At 42.4% G+C, this 14,816-nt stretch overlaps 1 protein-coding gene across 1 annotated transcript in view; it reads right to left on the bottom strand.

Moving 5' to 3' along the window:
- Positions 1-278: 278 nt before the first annotated feature.
- Positions 279-14,816, bottom strand: part of LOC139755022 (uncharacterized) — a 143,750-nt gene continuing 129,212 nt past the window's right edge. Inside the window, 10 exon segments of the mRNA XM_071672953.1 lie at positions 279-609; positions 1,981-3,199; positions 4,538-5,168; positions 5,766-5,870; positions 6,705-7,088; positions 8,445-8,552; positions 8,784-8,880; positions 8,882-8,930; positions 9,390-9,496; positions 10,512-10,597. Of these exon segments, the coding sequence (XP_071529054.1) occupies positions 4,978-5,168; positions 5,766-5,870; positions 6,705-7,088; positions 8,445-8,552; positions 8,784-8,880; positions 8,882-8,930; positions 9,390-9,496; positions 10,512-10,597 (1,127 nt within the window). The 3' untranslated portion in view covers positions 279-609; positions 1,981-3,199; positions 4,538-4,977.

Raw genomic sequence — 14,816 nt, forward strand, 5'->3', positions numbered from 1 at the left:
CCAAACTTAAGTTCATGATGGCATTTAATCCTGCTTACACTGCCATTTGGAGGTTCTGTCTCCATACTAATTTCCTGATTAGGTTGGTTACCACTGGCCTTTAGCAAGCCTTATGTGTTTGGAACAGAAAAAAAAGAAAAAGATATCTCTGATCTAAGCTCTTATAGTAAAGTGGTCGTAGCGTCGAGCTTTTCATGTACATGATGCGGCACACCATGGATATATCACTATATACTTACTAAAATTAAAGAAAAGAAGGATCATGATTAAAACAAAAGGAATTTAGCACAGTTTATAAGCATTCTTTTCCTGAAGGAGGATAATATGAACGATAGATTTTATATAATCACTATATTATCATAGCTATCTTACATTACCATAAAGCAGGTCAGGTCTGCCCTCGGTGATTTTGCCATGAGTGCTCTAGACGAACATTCGTCGGGTGGAGGTTTCGTAACGAAAATGTTACACAATAAAATTATAAAAAAATAACTTACTGTTATGATTATATTACTGGGGGAATAGTTTAATGCAGACGTAGGTTACAGAAGATGTGGAAAGTCAGAAGGTTCATCTTGCCTCGCTGTCTTCTGATATGCCTCCCTTCAGCTGCAAAGGACAAATCAGCATAGTAGTGCAAGGAAATGATTATTTGTGTTGATATATGTTTCAGGTGTAAGGTACACCGACATCCATCTAATTGAAGAGCATACATACATACATACATACATACATACATACATTCATGCGAATGAAAAGAAAGGAATGGTATGCCACACCTTGGTTTACATCAGATTCGAGTGAACCATATGTGCATGCTATAAAACATATATGCATACTTTATTACCTATGCAATAAAGCAATCGCCCTCAGATTATGGATGACATAAATATGGATTATGGTGCCAATATGCAATGCTCGGATGCCATATTTATGATTCTGAAAGTTTCTATTTAACAGGAATGATTGATTTGATGCTATACTGAAGCTCCGTAATCATGAAAAAGATCTTTTTTTTTTCTTTTTTGCATATTGTCACTTCCACCAGATGCCTGAGATGAGGGGGAGGGAAATAATCCCATCCTAACCACATCATAACCACTTTCCAACCCTCAAGTAGGAATAGACAGTTTACCACTGGGTCACACGTCAACATCCTAACAGTAAGAACGACACTGGTATACCCCATACACTCTATAATGACCCGAAAAGCACTGAGCAATCGCCCTCTCAACTCAGTCTTATTAGACTCTGCTCTATCAGATCATACGCCTATCTAAAGCTGTACATATCCCAGGCAGTCATGGAACAAGCCTCATCGCTTGAGTTCGGGACACATATAACTCTCTAGCGTTACATACACTCATCCACATACCACACAAGAGTCCTCATGCACATGATGCAACGTCCATACCGAAGGTACAGACAATGCTCCTCAAGCGTTTTGCTCTCACAAAACAAAGACATTCACACATCACAGCACCTCTTGACCTGTGGAACGTCTACGGGTGCATGAGGCAGGTGGGTAAGGTAAGATATTTTGCCACTCTATAAAGGCAAGAGAGGCAAAAGTAAATGTTCTCATTATAAAGGTACAACTCTAACGAATATACCAGGTGTGTTGTGCGGGCGGTCGGTGATTGAGAGGGATGGTAACGTGCAGAGGTATCAAACTGGGGAGGAGCAATGTGGCTCACTGAGCAGAAAAAGATGTATGGATCAGGTGTTTGCACTGACGAATTTGTGTGAGAATTACTTGAGAAAAGAAAAGTGGCATTTTTTGGATTTGGAGAAAGTGTAAAATACAGTTAAGAGAAATACAGTGACCAGTCCACATGAATTCAATCTAACCAGAATTTTCCACAACTTGACCATTCATTCGTATCTAAATGCCATCAGATATTAAAAAAGAGAGAAACAATGTCATTATATACCATTAGATGAAACTAACAAATCATAGGAACCAATGAAGAAACTTACATAGGAAATGTTTGGTCTTCATTATTATTGGTGAATGTTCCGTGAGGGTTGAACTCTGCTGGGCTCTTATCTTTGACTGAGGCAACGCCACGTAAATATACACTCAGATGAGGTTCCTTCACACGTGTGAATACCAAAACCTGGATCACGTGACGCCACCTCTGTTGATCTGGTAGACGTTCTATTACACTGTGTAACACAATTTTTGTTTCTGGGTAGTAAGTGCTATTTCCTAATTGTTTATGCATAAAAAGTAGAGAAATAGGCTATTATTCCCTTCAAACTTAGCTTTTGTGACCAGGACAGTGATATTTTACATTCTACCTATTTTAATGGGACAACGGGCGAATTTGGACATTTTTATTCACATAGTCTGAAAAACAACAGCATATGAATCAAAATTAATGTTTATTTACACTAATGTTAAACAAAAGTGATTAGAAAAGATCTAAAGTGAGTAATATTTCGAGATTTACGATTTTACTGTAAATCACTTTCATGAATCAGACCCAAGATATAAGCATCTCCCAACATGTTTTCGCTATATGTTCCATGGCAGCGGCGTTCGAAGTCCAGTATATCCTGGTGGAAGCGCTCGCCTTGCTCCTCCGAATACGCTCCCATGTTCTCCTTGAATTTATCAAGATGAGCGTCAAGGCTATAGACTCTGAAGGACATCCTGCGGCCCATTTTTGCCGTAGTTCTTCACCATAGTCTCAACCAGCTGCACACATTTTTCGGTCTCTGCCCGGGAAGCCCCACACCACTACGACAAAGTTGTACCAAGCTGCTTTCTCCTTCCTAGTGAGCTTCTTGGGGTCTTCCTTGCATTCCAGGATCTTCTTCATCTGTGGTTCGACGATGACACCGGGTTTGACCTTTGCCTCAGACAGCTTAGGGAAGAAGCCCTGAAGGTACTTAAAGGCCTCAGACCCTTTATCTAGAGCTGTGACAAATTGTTTCATAAGGCCTAATATTACTGGAAACGTCTAGTAAGTTCTATGGTAGCTACTCAGCACTGAATCTATCTGGAATGTTATGAAAAATAGGTATATTTCAAAATATCACAGTCCTGATCACAAAAGCTAAGTTTTACGGGAATGACAGCCATTTCATATACTTTTTAGACATGATCAGTGACAAAATAACACTTATCAACCAGGAACAAGAAAAGGTAACAATTTGTTACACAGTGTTATCTGTCCCCACATGAGTCGTGCTGCAACAAAGAAGTTTTTTCATTATTTATTTTTAACTCCCATAGAAACATTTCAATATACAACGATAGCTTATCGAACAAAGTAATACATAATCCTTGGTACAATATGTAGATAAGACGTACACATTTCTCTGTGATTAAAGTGTATCTTTTTCTCTTCTAAGGTCCGCTTCAGAATGAAATTGTAAAGATCCTTTAACTCTATGACAAGAAATCTTACACTGAGGTCCGTAATGGCAACAGAACTTTTCTTCCATTGTGGTATCTGTCCTGAGCCCCATGGTCATTAGGTACGTGTTGACTATGAGCTCCATAAAGAATAGATTGCTAAAGTGCACAAATATAATTTTCATTGCCTTTCTCAGTTTCGGTAATTGCTAGCAAGTCTACACTGATTGTAGTAAGGGGAACTGTGAGTGACCCCTTACTAATGCATCATTTTTTAGCCCATAGAATTATAATCAACCAGGGAGACTGTGCCGTCTGGACATGGGTGTGCTAACTGATGTCCAGAATCACAAAACCTCCCAAGTGTCAGATCGTCTGGTCTTGCTTTCCCTCATACTGAAACTGATCTGCTTACCTAGGCTATGCTTAATGTCTTTTCTTTACATGCATCACACACCTATCCTTCTCTTTTTTTTTTCCTTCTCACACTTTCTCAGCCTCTTTTTTTCATATCAACTCAGTTCTTTTCTTTTTTTCCTTTCGTTGACTTCTTTGTCACTCAACCCTAGCCTGGCTAAGACTCCCTCCATGACTGAAGTTCTGAAGATGAAAATATATATCATGTAGATATTGTTTCTTTCTGTGTATTCACATACGATATACTACATTACATCACCTGATACATGCAGTCAAGGAAAAGCTGGAAAACTATTTACTGAACAGGAGATGGACAAAACCTCCTAGTAAGAGTGAGCCTGTGAATCTCTTGTACTTTATCATTCATAGTTTTCTAACACTGTGTGTGTGTGTGTGTGTGTGTGTGTGTGTGTGTGTGTGTGTGCAAACTGCATACTTATGTTTGTGATATCTCTTCATTCATTCATTTATCATATGTTCATTATATGTGATACATGCAAGAGGTAATCAAATCACTGTTTTACAGACGTTTTTATTGAAAAAATAATCAAAGGGATTACGTAAATCTAGATATAGACTGCAAAAAAAATCCCAATGAGTACCATAACCTGAGAGAGGATGTTTCTGGTGTTGGGAAGATGCCACAGTCCTCCTGTGAAAGGAGGAAGGATTCCCATGCCCAGAATGAACAGGTGTATGGGTTCATGTGTCAGTGTGTGTGTGTGAGTCAGGGTTACCGCCTTCCTTGCTTACCTCTATCAGGCACACAAAGAAGGATATGAGGTGCTGTACACAGAGTATTTGACAGGGTTTAATGTGGTTTCCTTCTGAATGTGTGCCTGAAGAAGGAAGGGGTCCGACGGGTCACTGGCTCAAGTAAGTTCGTGACTTGAGAGTGATGGTTCTTTGGTATCCTAGCCAGAGATCGGTCCGTGCTGCTGAACACGCACTCAGGTAACTGATGCCTCCTCCCCGCCCGTAGGGTACAAAGACTTGCAGGGATGTCCTTGAGTTCTTGCTCTCCTCTTCTTCCTGATGGTGTCCTGTTCGTTCTGGAGTCGTTGTTTTCACACAGGGCTGCTGAGAAGCCATTACACAGGAAGTGTCATCACGAGGCCTGTTCTACGGCGACTGTCTTCATAGAAGAGACACCTGGATGTCGGCTGAGACTACGGTAGGGTGGAGACCCAGCGCTACGTGCCCAGGTCTTGCCTCAGGCACGCTGAGGAACCAAGGGACGACTGCAACATCCTCAGGCAAGCACCAGCGCTGCAGAGGTTGCTGCAGTTATTGCTACCGCTGCTTCTGTTTGTGCTGTTACTGCTGCTGTTCCCAACGTCGCTGTTCTTACCACAGTGACCGGAACTGCAGCAGTTCCCCATGTCTGTGGAGAGACAACAGTCTAATGTTTGACAAGGAAGACGAAAGACATGTAAACACACACACACACACACACACACACACACACACACACACACACACACACACACACATATATATATATATATATATATATATATATATATATATGTATATGTATATCTTTTTTCAAAAATTTTCGCCATTTCCCGCGTTAGAGAGGGGGCGCTAAGAACAGAGGACTGAGCCTTAGAAGGAATATCCTCCTTGGCCCCCTTATCTGTTCCTTCTTTTGGAAAATTGAAATAGAGAGGAAAGGATTTCTAGGCCTCGGCTCCCTCCCCTTTTCGTCGCCTTAACGACAAGCAGGGAATACGTGGGAAGTATTCTTTCTCCCCTATCCCCAAGATAAACTGGATGATTTAAAACCTACAAACAATTTTGATATGATACACTCACAAACTCTTGTGACTCTATTCCAAATTCATTGATCACTGTAAGTGAACTTTGGCCATAGTGTGACAGAACAGAAAACAACGATGAACGTAACACCTAATCACACAATATTCGGCAACACAAGGAACCAAACAAACAACTTACACCAATACTCACAGTTACTTACTGAGGAGGCCTCCGGTGCCATAGCCATAGGCTGGGTACGTGGACGGGTACTGGGTGTACGGCGAGGAGTACGTGTAGTCTGTCATCGACGCTATGCTGGCTGTACCTGGAGAAAACCATGAAGATTACTGTGTACGGTGATACAACCTTATCAGAGGCTCGAAAGTAGGGGGTGAAATGCTGTATATTGCTGTTGGAGGGATATTCCGAGGTAGAAGGTGGAAATAAGAGTGTAAAGTTAGAGATGTCAAAAGCAAGATATGGGAACAAGTCGGGTAATCGTTCGGATAAATGAGAGAGAGAATTGTACCATCTGTGATGCTCTGCTTCGCAACAGTTAAAAGAAAACCCCGGAGGGAAGCCAAATTTGAAACACCCAGGGAACTATAAATGGTAGAACGTACAGTAAGTATGAGGTGATTTAACTAATGGCAGAGCATTTGTAGCCAAGGGTGATCAAAGAGCTTGATTGCTGAGAATACAAGATTTGTATGATGTGAACTAATCTTGATGCCTTCAGAGTATAATGATGATGCTACTTACCTCTTCTGAGGACACAGGTGATACGAGTCATATAACATACTCTGAAGTAAGGTCTCTCATTTTGGAATTGTCTATGTAATTTCCTGACCAGACATTTAGAATTTTAAAAGAGCATGATAAATATTGGAGTGTGTAGTGATGGGGGACATGACACCTATTCAAAAGGAACTGAATGACCAGTGCCTCTGAGTGAATCAAGACGAAAGATACATACTGAGTACATAACGATCATAAAAGGTAAAAGATTATCAAATTAATTGAGTGTGGCGGATACAAATGGTGTAAGAGACAGTAAAACACGAAACCTCTGGTGCGATACCTAGTGTGCAAGATGTGCACATGCCAATAGTTGGTCAAAACATGCACTACGGTGTGCAGGTGCAGAGAGACAGCATACCTGTATAGTGTGTGATGGATGGTAGGGCAGTGTAGGCTGGATCGGGTATGGCCGCTACTTGGGTGTGGAAAGGTACATGGGCATGCGTAGATGAGTGCGCGTGGGTAGGTGCGTGAGCATGAGTGGACACATGCACATAATGACTACCATCGTGGTTGTGTGAGGCCGGCTGTAGGACCGTGAGGGCGGCGGTGCAGGGGGTGTCAGCCTTGAGAGGCGAGGAGCAGGGCGCCACTACCAGGTTGTCCAGAGGCGTCACGCTCTCGCTGGTGCAGTTGGCGGGCGTCACAGACCTCTGCTCCGGGTAGGTGGTGGCCAGGGTGCTGCTGTAGCCGGCGTTGGAGGTAGGCTGGGGGGTGCTGAGGGGCGTGTACACGGTGCCTCCTGACGTGCAGACAACAACTGACTATCACATACACACACACGCACAGACATATGAAGCCATAGTTACAAACTAACTACTTTCTACTGCACGCTTGAGTCAACATAGAGTCATTCTTATACCTTATGCTTCCCATATGTAACACCATACAGGAATCTTAGCATAATTGTAAGTCGATGCTATGAGTACTCAGTTCGTCTATCGACCGAGGTATCACCTGTTCTGAGGAGAGGAACCAGCGTGTCTTCGGTCTAAAAGGAATCACACGACTGACTTTGGCTGAAAATATTGTCATCTCCACCTCAACATAGCAGATGATGATAGGTGCCACAGTATATCTGGCTTAGCTACTAGATGCGCTCATTATTTCTGATTTATATCACTGGCAAAATGGTGTGCAAGATGTGAGAACAGCGGAGATACGATCACCTGGCGTATGGAGCCATGTTGGTGAAGCACATCTCACTTTGAGTCAGACAATGTGGCAGCCGATGCTCAGTTCGTGTGGAGAGCAAGATGACATTAAACTAAGAGCTCTACCAGAGGAGGTGCACCCTCTCCCTACTGTCTACAGGTGCATATTGCAAGTGAGCACAGTCAATGTAATACGTTGAATTAAGCAACTGGTCACATTCCTGATAACTTGACTTAAAGGTTAAGACATATATCAAAGTTTTTTCAGAAAAAAAAGCATGCACTTCGAAGTGTGTTAATAGTGGTGATTAGGTCATGCAGGTGTAGAGATACGTGTCGAATTTCCGTGTCTCTTTATACATGCTCATGCTGATGGACACAGGAGGTAGCGCATGCGTTAGTGGAAGGAAGCTTCTCGTTATTTGGACTATGACATTCCAGGAGCTAGGATCAACCAGTCAGAGCTTACAGTCACCTAGTACCGTTCACGAGTTAAAGATGAGCAGATGTCATACAAGTAGAGAGCAAAATCTAACCTGAGCTTAATTTTTCTTTTCATAAGGATAGAGTGGATGGTGATGAGACTGAAAGTTAGTGGTGTTATGTGCGTTGTTTAGTGGATGGTTAGTGTAAGAAGGGTGTATTTTGGATGATTTGTGGGGATAATCTGAATGCCGCTGGCGTTTTAACTGTGTCTTCAGGATCCGGAGGGCATAATATATGATTCCCTTGCTGCATTAACTTGTTGCTCTGGGAAGAAGCTATGGGGTTTCATCTGTTTGTAACACTCATGATTCTGTGTACCGATGTTGGTAGGTTAGGATGAGATATATACATCACGGTGGTGATAGCATCGTATCAAAGTGCTTACCGGGTTAGACAGGCTCCCCTGCAAGCTGTTGTTAACCATGTCAGTTTAGCACTGATACATGTGATGGCCTTACCTTGCTGGCACTGAGAGGCGGTGGTGTCAAGGACTGAGTCTGTCGCTAGGACTGGCTTCACGTCGTGCATGGTGATGGGTGTGAGAGGCGTCAATCCACTTTCGCTACCTGTAGGAGGCCAACCACAAGTGAAGACAGATGTCTCCCCCCCAGTTTCTTTAAGAGAAGTCTTATTTTTGAATCTTGATCTTTCTGAAGTTTTTGTTACATCCAAGACTTTTTGGAACTACGGACCATCATACCCATCACCAAAAAGCTTTAAGACCAGAGCAGCTAGCCTTTTCAGAAGGCAACTTAGAGCAGAAATGTTAGAAAGCGCACCTTTTAGAAGTGACTCACTGAGGGAGGTAGGGACAAGGGGCGAGTAGACGTGGTTGTTGTTGGACTGCGTCACTGACATGGTCTCATAGAGGGCGTCCGTGGTGACGGAGGCGGTAGGACACCGATGGGTAGCTGGTAGGGTGATCCACGAAGGACTGGACGTTGCTGAGGACAGAATAAGCAGGTGAGTGGTAATCTGGTACAACCAGTTGGGTTAATGGAAGGTAATAGTTCACTGTCGTACCACACTTCCGTATAAAGATAACACGGAACGAATGGGTACTGTAGCAAATAGAGAGGAAGTACCTGCCTAAGAAGGGTCTCTACTAAAATGGTAGCGCGCAGAGAGAGAGAGAGAGAGAGAGAGAGAGAGAGAGAGAGAGAGAGAGAGAGAGAGAGAGAGAGAGAGAGAGAGAGAGAGAGAGAGAGAGAGAATATATATATATATATATATATATATATATATATATATATATATATATATATATATATATATATATATATATATATATATATATATATATATATATATATATATATATATATATATATATATCCATCTGACAGATGGAGTATAAGAAAGTATATCCAAGGAACACGAGGGAAGGTTAGACACTTCCTCACCTGTAGGGAGAAACGGACCCGCCAGGAGCTCCCCCTCCTAGTTCAGGTAAGAGCGTCTTGGCCTCGTCCTCAGTCTTGAGCGTCGACCACTGCTTCGACCACAGCATCTGCGGAGAAGAACGTCACTCACTGTGCTGCCGTATAGTGGCAATATGAGGGAAACTGTACAAAAAAGAAAAGTAGCTGAAGGCGTATTTTAAAGAAGATCCCATCCAGAGAAGAATGAGAAATTATTGCTTGCTCAAACCATGTCGTGATAAGTCCATAGTCATATTACAAAATTCTTTTGTCATAAACCATAATGTTTGCTTGAGCACTCAGCGGTAATGTGATGGTGATGAACAGAAAGCGAAGAAAGAAAGACGTGGATCTGAGGGAAAAAAACATGTGGTTTGCGAGCGCACGGTCAGGCAACATTTTTCTGCCTTATTGGTGTAAGCAAACTGGAGGCGACTCGCTACATTTAGTAGTGACGTGTTGGTGAAAGTTAAAAGTGGTCTATGAAAAACTGATCCGTTTCGGTCAACTGTAGCATCAAAAAATCATAAATCTATCATAGTCCTAGAATGTGTCTGGAAATCTCTGATCTTATATTGATTTCCTTGATGCGAAGCTAAGGCGGTGCAGAGACGGGGTCAATTTTAGATGCACTCTTTCTTATTGTGTGTTAAGTCAACAGGAGTGTTACTCTTTGTATGTGCCTCCCTCTGCAGTATAGATATTGTCGACTACTCTCTCTACGAGCTACAAAGCTGGTCTCCAGCAGTGACCTAAAAGGTCCTAATCTTCTCCAGTATTTACCAGTTGATATCTATTCTTCTTTTCCTCTCGCAAGTCCTCTGATATCTTGGCTTGTACTGTTGAGTGGCACATTCAGTAAGACATGATACCATCACTACTAGTACTACTACAGTACGCGACATTATTACTGTCTCATTCCTGCAACTATTACTGTTTACTGTTTCGAACACTACTACTAATGCAAACAATAACTACTACTAATACCACCATTATCACTACTACTATTGCTGCTACTACTCGCTATTGCTACTACTACTATTACTGCTACTACTAACAATGATAATAACAATGAGGTAACAACAGAACTTTACTTTCACTCACATTAGTATAGAGAGGATCGGTGTTGTACTGAGTTCTGGGGCGTTTGAGGTCATCCTCCTGCTGGCTGGTCATGTCTCGGTGTACATCTGGAAGCAGAGGAAGATGTGTCAAGAATAAGAAGCAAGATTCCATTTCTCCTGCGATTTTTTTTTTTTTTTCAGTCAGATATAATCAGGTGCTATGAGCAGCAGACTTAGTAGACAGTGACATTGTTGTGAGTAAAATGGATGATTTCAAGGATAGTGACGATATTTTGAGGGGAAAGAGAACGAAGTGTAATGGAGAGCAGCGCAGAGGATAATGATAATACTATAAGAGGGATATACCCGTCGACTGGGCATCAGACGTAGGAGACAGGGACGATGCCCTGATGGGAAGCAGATTTAGGAGTCAAGACCGGAGTTATGACTGGGCAGCGATGCTAAACGGCAGTCATGATATTACTATAGAGCAGCAAACTTAGAGTAAAATGATGATTGTATTTGTACAATGAATAAGTTTGAAGTTTAGTGTGATAAGATCTAAAGTATCTTGAACATGATTACCAAATGATACCTTTAAAGATCTACATTCTCTCAGATAGTCATCTGAACTTACTCATACTTCCAAGAGACATGTCATTTTATATTTCCTTCTCTCTCTCTCTCTCTCTCTCTCTCTCTCTCTCTCTCTCTCTCTCTCTCTCTCTCTCTCTCTCTCTTCTCTCCGACGCAAAACTGAGACATACCAGTTCTTTCGCTGTGAGATAAAAGCCAAGCTATTTCAGATCTGAAATAATGCGACTGGTATACTGAAACAACACAACGTAATCCCCTTTCTTTTCAGTATGACTATTATCATCTTAATGTTTTCGGAGTACCTTCGTGGGAAGAACATCAGATCATTAATGTACGTTTATGTTGGCAAAAATGCGTAATCTGTCCTTAAGGGTTACTTTGGCTCAGCAGCCTCATGTAATAGCCTCTTCGCATTCGGATGCCAAGTAAACAAATCATTACCCTCAATTAGTCACGTCAGAGTACAAACGCCTCCCTTCTGCCTGCTATTATGTCCATACATGCAACACACCCTCCCTGTCACCCCATCAGTGAAACATTAATGTGACCCGCGATACTACAAGCCCAACTCGATACCCCCAACAGTGAATCATTAAAGTGATCAGATCCACCGCACGACCACCTCAGTAGCCTAATAGTGAGTCACTACTATCATAACTCGACCCACCACACAACACATACATCGACACCCCAACGGTAAATCATTTAATGCAACCTGACCCGTCGCTCACCCACCTCAACACGCCAAGAGTGAGTGACTCAAACAACCAAATCTAACACACCTCGACGTCCCAACAGTGAATCTCCAATCATAATCACAAAGTGATTGGGGTAAGATTAGGAACAGAGGTGGCTGGTGAATGTCACAAGAGTCTCGCGGGACCAAGAGCACACAACAGGCCAGGAAGCAGAAGGCGGTACCTAATAGATTGTGGTTGGCATTCCTCACGCCCTCCACTGCCTCCAGCCTCCCTGTACCGCGGTACTACAACATAAGAAGGCGACAGAGGGAGGGGAGAATGGGAAGGAACGGTGTATGCATAGGAGTAAGGAAGAGCAGAAGAGTAGAGAGGTGGCGACTGTAAAGGAGAAAGGGGGTACGGAAAGAAGGGGTTTACAAGAGAGAGGAACACAAGAGAAGTAAAAGGGGAGAAGGAGGGAGAAGTGGATTAATATAGAAGAGCGATACATGAGGAGGAATGTTTGAGGATGGAAAATAAGGAAGAAGAAGAGAGAGGAAAGATGTTACAGATGCTAAAGGTGTGAAAAGATAGAGAAAAATGATGTAGTACTTTATAGGAGGCAATGAGTGAGAGAATAGGGATGAGAAGTGGAATAGGAGAGGGAGAGAAGGGAAAGACTGAATGTAAAAGAACTGTGGGAAGGTAAAGAAACGGTACAGTCGTCGTAGCTCTGTGCTTTGGGAGGAAGGGAAGAGTAAGGCAACAGTACGTTACACTGACGAAAATATAGCGAGGGAAGAAAGGAAGAGCATAAGGAATGAGAGGGAGGGGAGAGGTAAAAGTAGATGAGAGGGAGGAAGGTATGGGGAAGGAATGGAGTTGAGGAGTGCATAAGAGAAAAGAAGAGGAGACAAGATGGAGATACTGAGAAGAAAGATTTATGGGAGGGGTTCGTGGGAAGGAAGAGGTCGTGGAAATTGAAAGATGAAAGGGATTTATGGGAAGGAGAAGAAGGGGATAGAGGAGGGAGTTCACTTTGAACTTAGGCCAAGATGGCACTGCCGAGTGTCCTGACTTTATATGCTGAATAGCATGACCATCACTCTTCAAATATGATATGCTATAGTTGTTGTAGATGCGTACACGTATATTGAATGATAGGATTCAAGAAAAATTTTGTCAATAAGATAAAGAACTTCAATCCTTCCCGATATTCTTTTACTTCGGCTTGGAATCCATGAAATCAGAATCTATTGAGCGACATGACAGATTTGTGGCCAAGGATTAAAAAATGCTTTGTTCACTCTAACTCTCTTGCTGTTCCACAGATCTATTCCTGCATATCAGGTACTTACAGCAAACTCTTAAGAATCCTTCTGGTTCTTAAGGACGGAGCAGGGTTTGAGGCTTTACCTGCTGTTGAGGAATGTCTTCATATCAAGTAGGACTACTGGAGGGAAGTTCATCACCTCGACACTCATTTCCTTCCTGTGGTTACGTACTGGACCACTAGAGAGAGACTCTCCCTCCACCTTATGAATCGTTCGCCTCTCGTTAGTGCATTTCAAACCGGTGAAGAGGACTTTTTTCCGCTCCGTCGCACATTTAAATGTTCAAGTCACTTATTCTCAATCTCTTCTTCAGATGTTTATCGTTCATGCTCGAATCTTCTCAAACCTCTCTCATTCTTTTCCTGATTTGGTCGTTATCCCTGCTCTCTCTCTCTCTCTCTCTCTCTCTCTCTCTCTCTCTCTCTCTCTCTCTCTCTTTCCTCAACAACCTTTTTCTCACCCTTCATTATCACCCTCCCTCCTGCTTCCCTGTCTGTTCGCTCTGCTGTACTTCCCTCACTCCCGCTTCTCCCTCCCTTCCTTACTTCGCTGACACAGGACTTGTATTGTTACGAAACATATTGTGCTCCGTTCCTATGGCTGCTCTTCCTCAATGTACCGCCTCCCTACTGTCATCGGTCGACGGGGGACGAAACTCTCGGGAAATGTTATCGTAAAAGTGCAAGCAGGCATAAGCAGAGACACAAGTGCTTCACTGCCAATGAAATGTGTCTGAGATCACATGGCTTTCCCTCTCGGTCCTGTCACACACAAACTAACAAACCCTCTAACGCTTACTCGGGTATTTTCGTTCACATAAGGGAGATGGTGTATGTAAGCAGGAGACACGTGGTTATGTTCTCTAAGTTTGGTGATTATGCCTCTGGTTACATGGATACAATCTTCATTACAATAGGAGTCCTTTGATATGTTTCAGTAGAATACACAACACCAACAAGTTCTGGTTTATAGTTTTGAACTGAGTTTATAAATCTTATAATTCGTTGATGTTCTACCCTAGATATCTATTTCATAAGAAATCAATTTGAGAAAAAGAAAACGTATTTTTCCAAAATATTACAATATCACTCAGTATAACCTTCATGTCCTGTTTGATGGGAATCATCGACATAGAATGTTTGAAAACGTGAGAGGCAATGACCAGTCGTTTCCTTGTCAACACTTCGCTAATCGGTAACACGAAGACAGAAGGGAGGGATACAGAGGGCAGGAAGTTCGATCACAATAATGCATAAAGAACAAAATAAGTTAGCAGGAGGCGGAATGGCTGATAAAGAGAGATAATTGAAAAGTAATAGGAAAGATGGTAACGATAATAATAGGAAATAAAAAAAAAGCGTAGGCTGCAGAGAAGTGATACAAAGAAATTTACGTTTTATAGTAAACAAGCGATGAAGCAACCTGTGTGTCCTTCGTTGAGGGAAATTAGTAAAACAGTTTGACTAGAAATCCAGTACAAGCGCTGAAACGAAGGAAGAAGAGAGAACTATATGGTGGAGATCAGTCATGGAATGGAAGAAGTTCCAGGTGGGCAGGGAGAAGCAGAGCCACGGAATCTCAAACAGAAGCATAAATCCTACATCAGCCAGTCGATGAAAGGAGGACAGCGGTATACGATGGAAGGAATCTACGGAACGAATGTGAGGGAGATTAAATGATCCTGACAACGGGGAGGAATGGATCCGGGGGAGAAAAGGGAGAGGAAATAAAGAA

This window comes from Panulirus ornatus, chromosome 18 (genome assembly GCF_036320965.1).
Source record: "Panulirus ornatus isolate Po-2019 chromosome 18, ASM3632096v1, whole genome shotgun sequence".
NCBI classification, from domain to species: domain Eukaryota; kingdom Metazoa; phylum Arthropoda; class Malacostraca; order Decapoda; family Palinuridae; genus Panulirus; species Panulirus ornatus.